At 37.8% G+C, this 7,391-nt stretch overlaps 1 protein-coding gene across 1 annotated transcript; it reads right to left on the reverse strand.

The window, feature by feature from the left end:
* Positions 1–5,602: 5,602 nt before the first annotated feature.
* Positions 5,603–7,094, reverse strand: LOC116171078 (luciferin 4-monooxygenase-like). Its single transcript, XM_031487747.1, has 3 exons — positions 6,731–7,094; positions 6,232–6,679; positions 5,603–6,166 (listed from the first exon to the last, which is right to left on the reverse strand). The coding sequence occupies exons 1-3, from the start codon at positions 7,042–7,044 to the stop codon at positions 5,651–5,653; spliced, it is 1,278 nt and encodes a 425-aa protein (XP_031343607.1). The 5' UTR covers positions 7,045–7,094; the 3' UTR covers positions 5,603–5,650.
* Between the last annotated feature and the right edge of the window lie 297 nt (positions 7,095–7,391).

Here is a 7,391-nt window from a genome sequence, read left to right on the forward strand (position 1 = left end):
CAACCGAATTCCGTTATGATTTTCGACGACGTTGCTTGTCATAAACAAAACCAAATAAGAGACCACTTTTGTTTTGGTAGACATAAAAATAACGATTGCTTTTACCTTTGTCAAACGTATTCGGCTATTCCTAAACAATTAATTAGAGACAACGCGAATCTGATAGTGCTATTTCAGCAGGATCAAACCAATTTAAAGCATGTTTACGACGATCACGTTAACGTTGATATGTCATTTGATCGTTTTAAAACTTTATGCGCTCATTGTTGGAGCGATAAATACGGATTTCTAGTTATCGATAAAGAAAATGACCCAACCTCTGGTCGGTATAGAAAAGGATTCGATTCTTACATGGTGCTATAAATGAGAACACAACACTGTGTAAAATGTAGTCCTAATGGAACCACGTTTAGTAAGGGACCTTCTCGAAGCGAGAAAATCTGTGAAGCACAAATATACAACATTGCAACGAGACAGATCGTTGGCGGATCGAGATGCCGAACGACACTTTAAGCCTATTACTCAACCACTAAAACAATTGCTTACTCACACTCAGTTGGGAAGTGTTAAACTAGAAAATGTCAAAAAAGAAAATGAAACATACGATACCGAAGAGCCTCCTACACCCGTTTTTGACACCCCACAAAAAACTTCGACTTCTTACCGGATACCTAAAAACCTTTTGCGTGAATTCAATGAACCCCAATATTTAGATACAAGCGTGCTTATCGACACTACACGCGACTCTAACGAACCACCAATTCCTACTTTAGATGAGATAAGAGCTGAGCTATCTAAAACCGCAACCAGTCCTGCATTTGAAGAATACTTAGATCAATATGAAGGATTGGCGAAGATTTATGTAGAAGATATGTTCAGATCTGGAGATAACGAATTTGATCATCGGTATGGAGTTCGGTATAGTCCTAGAGCTAACAAATTTTACGTAGGAGATTCAGAGTTATACTTTAATAAACAAGATTTTGTTCTCACGCAACCTACGGGAGATCAACAACACTATTCGGGAACACCAGGACTCTACGAATTGTTGTTTAAAAGAAACCCGCTCGGATTCAAAACCAAGGACGAATCTAACTACCGCGATATTTTACTGAGGACTAATGCTGCGCGACGTAATTACAACGCGGAAGAACAAATCTTAGGAACCGGCAAAAAATACAGTAACATTATTAAACCGCTCGTAAATCCTAATCCTATTAGATCATCATCATCACATGTACCGGTAGTTCCGCGTTTGCGCACTACATCTGTTAGTACAAGAAAAGGAAAAGGTGTAGAAATGTTGCATTTAAACAACAACAAAATTGAATTTATACCTTGGAAAGATCCAAACAAGTTAGTTGAATGGTTAAAACTTTTATTAGGATCTCAATCTGCCGGCAACACTAACAATCACAACGAAATTATATATATAGTAGACGAATTACGAACTGCTAAAATAATAAAATAAGGTGGGACTTATTGAATAAATGTTGAAATCGTACTATGATTCAATCATTATTAACCCAGCATGAGTATTGATAAGTTCGGTAGACACATCCAATATCGTTCAAAATCAGACGAGGTGTCGTCGCTTACGTACGAATCACGTTTGTGGTTCGTGGGACAGCAAGTAAAAGACACGCCAGTTATTAAGTGGGCGACCACCACTGACACACCAGAAGTATTGAAGTTTCCTCTAACCGAGGCTGTTATTTTGCGAGCCGGGTGGTCTCCTTGTCGTGGAACAATCATTACCGTAAACGAAAGGTTTTATAGTCAACCTGAACAGTTAAACGGGTTAACACTTCAAAAAGAGGATGTCATAACAGCGAAGTGTGCGCAATTCAATCCGGACAAGTTATTTATTTTGGAACTAGTATTAAGCATGCATATCAAAAAATGACAAAAGAACAGGTAGTACGCGAACTACATAAAGCGGCTCGAAAAACTTTTAAAAGGAGACCCGTTATTCTAAAAGGACTTAATGATTTATTTCAAGCCGATTTGGTAGAAATGATTCCCTATGCTCGTATGAATAAAGGGTTTAGATACATTTTAGTAGTAATAAACGCATTTTCGAAATTCGTTTGGGCAATACCTATTAAACGCAAGAATGGTAAGTTGCTCGCGGATGCAATGAATAAGCTTTTATCGGAGATTAAGAAACCACCTCGGAATTTGCAAACGGATATGGGTAAAGAGTTCTATAATAAGGATTTTTCAAAGGTTATGTCTAAATTTAATATAAATCACTACAGTAGTTATTCGCACCTTAAAAGTAGCATTGTAGAAAGAGTAAATCGAACTTTAAAATCCATGATGTGGAGAGCGTTTAGTCTACAAGGTTCATACAAATGGTTAACGCTTTTGCCCGAAATAGTGTCGCAGTACAATACCACTACACATAGGACTACGGGTCATCGACCGGTCGACGTTAACTTCAACAACGAACAAAAAATTTTAAAACGTGTTTACAACTACAGAAAAATAATTGACAGCAAACATGCAAAATTTGCGAAAGGTGATTTTGTACGAATTAGCAAGCACAGAACGATATTTTCGAAAGGATACACCCCCAACTGGAGTTATGAGATCTTCCAAATTACATCAGTTAAGCGCTCCCACCCAACTACTTATACGTTACAAGATAGTCGCCATCAGGACATTAAAGGACGTTTTTATGAACTCGAATTGCAAAAAGTTCGATATCCCGATATTCACTTGGTGGAACGTGTTATTCGAAAAAAAGGTGATAAATCCTTCGTTAAATGGCTAGGATTTGACGCTTCTCATAATTCTTGGATATCTAACGTCGATATACTGTAAATGAAATGGAAAAACATACCAATGACGACAATATATATATATTTTTTTTAATTGCATATTATTTATTTTAAATAACATATTTGTTAGGTTATTAAAGGTTAGGTTAAGTGACGTTAATTTGTTAGGTTAGGTTAGACGATGTTAGGTCTAACATCGTCTAACCTAACCTAACAAATTAACATCACTTAACCTAACTTTTAGTACATTTAAATATTTACTCCTTCAACCATTTAAATTATTAAATCTAGATGTGAATATGTAAGTCCTATGCTCTTCCATAAGAATTGGAGATATAATACTGTCCAAATGTTGAATTCGTCGATGAAACCGAGCGGTATCTCGCACGTACATTCCCCATTTATCTTTTCGAGCTTCCTGATAAGCATACTGCCACACCACTAAAATCCGAACGATATTTTTTGATTCGTCAAACCGCACACTACACATGTTCTTCATCTGATGAGATGTTTTCCGCAGACGATGAGGCAATTAACAAGTACCGTTCAATTACGTTGACAAAGTTGGCTAATGAAACACTTTTTAATTTTTCTACTAACTCCGTAAGACACGAAAGACATTCCTTATTATTTGACAAACTCATTTTCTGACATATTTCATTAGGTGCACATTTATCGTCATGTTTGTTTAAAAACCCGTCACATAACACTTTACCTTGTTCGTACTTGTTAACCAATTCTTGCAAATATTCGTCACTATACATTCCCCTTCCGTATACCATCTCATGGTCTGCGTCTAATTGGAGGGCATCCATTTCCACGAACAACCTTTGCACAGCTGTATATCCATCACATGCTTTCGGCCAATTTTGTTCGGCATAACACATCCACATCTTTACTAATACTATTTACTCATCTAGAGGTTTACACCTATATAATATGCTCCCCACTCCTACTTTGAAGAACTTCCAAAGTTTTTAGCATGTTCGATATCACCATATAATTTGTTCGCAGCAAACTCTACAACCTCCATCATACACGACACTTTTTCATCGTACACATCTTGTAATGGGATTATAATTTGGTTAATATTTTCTTTAACGTCTCCAACCATATCCACCACTACATTCACAACGTTGTTGTAGAAACTATTAAAATTCAATTCGGCAAGACAGATTATCCTATACGCCACGATATTCAAAATTTTCCATAGCTGTTCTAAGGACTCCCATCCCAAGTAAATTTCAACGTCCAGAAAATCGACCACTCTAATTACTTTGGTTTTGTTGATCGTTTCGAAATAGATGGTTTTAGACCCAATTTTCATTGGTACCCATGGAGAATCTACCGAGTAGAAATAATTAGTGATTATTCCTTGATTCTCCACCAAAGCACACCATTCATTTCTGTTGAATATTACACCACGAGATTTGTTTCCACAAATTTTCACTGCCGGGGTAAATAATATTTGTGGTGAGAGTCCAACGCACACGTACTTTGTCCCACTTTTATTTAATTCGTAACGCGATTCGTTTATTAAGTTCATGTCGTTGTTTACCATTGGTACGGTGCGATCAATTTTAATTTTGTCTGCAGCTTGGCGTAAAATTTTTTCGTACTCCATGATATTGTAGTACTGTATAGAAACTGTATAGAAACTGTACAATAAACTACTCTTTTCTCTTTTCGTCAATTCTTATATACTCTTTCGGAATCAATTTTCCCCTCCAATTATCCATCTAGCCTTAAGCGATTCCTCCTCCTCCTCCTCCTCCTCCTCCTCCCCAACATTTACACTCCAAGCCAATGTAGTAGAGGGGGTAACTACTTATATTAGCTCACGTACCATAGGTAAAGTTTAATAACACGTTGTCTCTCGCACGAATAATCATGTGTTTCGACAATGTATCGCCTGACTACGCGTGTTATGATAAACGATTGCTAACTTATAATAATTGGAGCGGAATTCCATCACCCACATCTTTGGCAAGTGTAGGATTTTTCTTTACGAAATATGGTGACGAAGTAGAATGTTTTCATTGTAAAGTGCGACTTAACAAATGGGAACGTCAAGATAATCCCCTACGGGAGCACCTCCGATGGTCAACCAACTGCGTCTTTGCGAAAATCCTTCAGAACAAATCTAACAATACGCCTCCACCCAATACAGATGTGTGTGGTATATATACTACACAAGGATGAAATTTCCACAAATATTTTTTTGTATTGTCGTTTATAATTATGAATTGCTCTTAATTATTGTAATGACTGACAACAACATCTAATAAATGATTAATTTACTTTTGGTATTTTTTTCTTTTGGTAGTAACCAGGGATACATTTTCTATGTAAGAGGAGTAATGATTGTGACCTTGATCTAAATGAGGAGGAGGAGCTTTCAGAACTGGAGGGGGGAACGGGGTAATCTGACCTTGACCTAAATGAGGAGGAGGCCTCAGAACTGGAGGGGGGAACGGGGTAATCTGACCTTGACCTAAATGAGGAGGAGGCCCCAGAACTCTCCAACTATACCTACTTGTTTCGTATGTTGTGGTCTCAAAGCCATATATTTTTTTACGATTTCCACATAATTAATGGAGTCCTGTGGGATGACAATGAAAAATCGAGGTTTAGGTATAGGTTTTTGATTTGTTAATTGTAACAATAAGGACATCTTCACTTTTAACATCATTTGCGCCCAAATTGTAAATTTCATCGCATAGTGTAGGCGAGCCTGTCATCTCCTAGAGCCAGTAAAAACTCACTTACCTGGCTAATAATGTAAAATACTATTTCGTAGTAGTATTTTTTCCCTATCAACCCGTAATGATTTATATTACAAATGTAAAATACAACAGACATATCTAAATGACACCTTTTTCAATCCATTCCCTCAGTTTAGATTTTTGTATCTTTAGTGTATGTGTCCATGCAAACTCTTTGACGAATTTCACGCCTCCTCTTAAACGATTTTTATCCTCAACCCTCGTGTTTACGTAGTTGATAATTTCTTCAGGTGTTACACTTTGCCCCTTTTCGTTCAACTGAACCACGGCTGTGGGAAGGTATCCGAGTATTTCGTCTTTCAAACCAAGAACTACCGCGTTTTGGATGGAACGATGGCTTAAAAGAACTTCTTCTATTTCTCTGGGGTAAATGTGAAGGTTGCCGCATTTAAATGTATCTTTTACCCTACCGATAATAAAGAAACATCCCTGCTCGTTGTAGTAAGCTAAATCGCCAGTTCTGTACCAACCGTCAGAATCAAAGAGGTCGGGTGATTCGTAATTTAGGTAACCCTTCATTAGGTATTTAGTTTTCAATCTGTGTTCACCGTGACGGTTTGGCCCTAGTATTTCTTCCGTTTCCGTATCCACCACCTGGAAGTGTAGTTCAATTAAATTATCGAATACCATAGTCGATGGTAAAAGGTTGGGCGACGTACTTTATAAGAAATTCCATCTTTAGCGAGGCCAATTGACGTCGGAAACTCTCGAAGAAGCTTGTCGCTCCGTTGGTCTTCCGGAAAAGCTGCAACAGTGCTAAATATTTCACTTTGACCGTAGGTCGTGCCAACAATCGTTTTAGAAAACATTTTCTGCAGCTTTAGTAAATAATCTTTGGATGTATAGTTTCCGCCAACCAACAACCGTTTTAAATTTTCCAAGTCGAAATGCTGGGGTTTCTGGTACTTAAAAAACTCCACACTAGATACCGGCGAAATTAACATGAAGTCTACTTTATAATTTGAAACATTCCAAAGCTCTCCGACATTGAATCTATAAAATACAATTCTCTTAAAGCCGTTGAGTATGGTTTCGTGCAACCATCTGTTGAATAGAGTTCGGCACGGTGAATTGAACACGGCATACGTTTTGGGTTCCCCATTGTTACTAAAAGTTAATTATTTATTACGTTCTTCAAGGTTTGTAGTTATTACTTACTGGTATCTAACCCTCATGGAAGAATGTGTGTGACAAATACCTTTAGGCCTACTTGTTGTACCGCTGCTAAACGAAACGAAAACAGTTTCCTCCAAACTGTTAGCCTCATACACCCTGAAATCGTTCTCATTGTCGTACCGTTGTAAGAACTCCGTAAATGGGATGTGCTTCTTCGTTCCACCAAACACCACCAGTGGTAACTGCCCTCCAAGCTCGCGTACAACTTCTTCCATTAAGCCTTCGCTTTGCTGTCTGGCGAAAACCATCTTTGGCGAAACTTGCCTTAAGAAAAAAACGATTTCTTCCGCTGACATAGATGGGTCAACGTTAGCCGTTATCGCACCAATAAATATCGCTGCAATGTACACTACGCCGGTGTCCATATATCGTTCACTGTACACATGGATACAAAATCTCCAGGTTTAATTCCTTTATTTTTCATCGTGATTGCTGTTCTAACACAGCGTTTCAGGAAACTTCCGTATGTTTCTTCCTCATTTGTATGTGCATCAACCTATAAACACTAACGAGCTCATTAAGTTCCTTGTGTCGCACTTTCTACCTGGGCAATTCTTTCGCGATACCTCTTCATAGCCTTAAAGTATTCGTATCCTACACCTCTTGGGTCAGATGTTTCGACAGGATTCGGTGTGTATATTAT

Source organism: Photinus pyralis, unplaced genomic scaffold, assembly GCF_008802855.1.
Source record: "Photinus pyralis isolate 1611_PpyrPB1 unplaced genomic scaffold, Ppyr1.3 Ppyr1.4_LG5, whole genome shotgun sequence".
NCBI lineage: Eukaryota > Metazoa > Arthropoda > Insecta > Coleoptera > Lampyridae > Photinus > Photinus pyralis.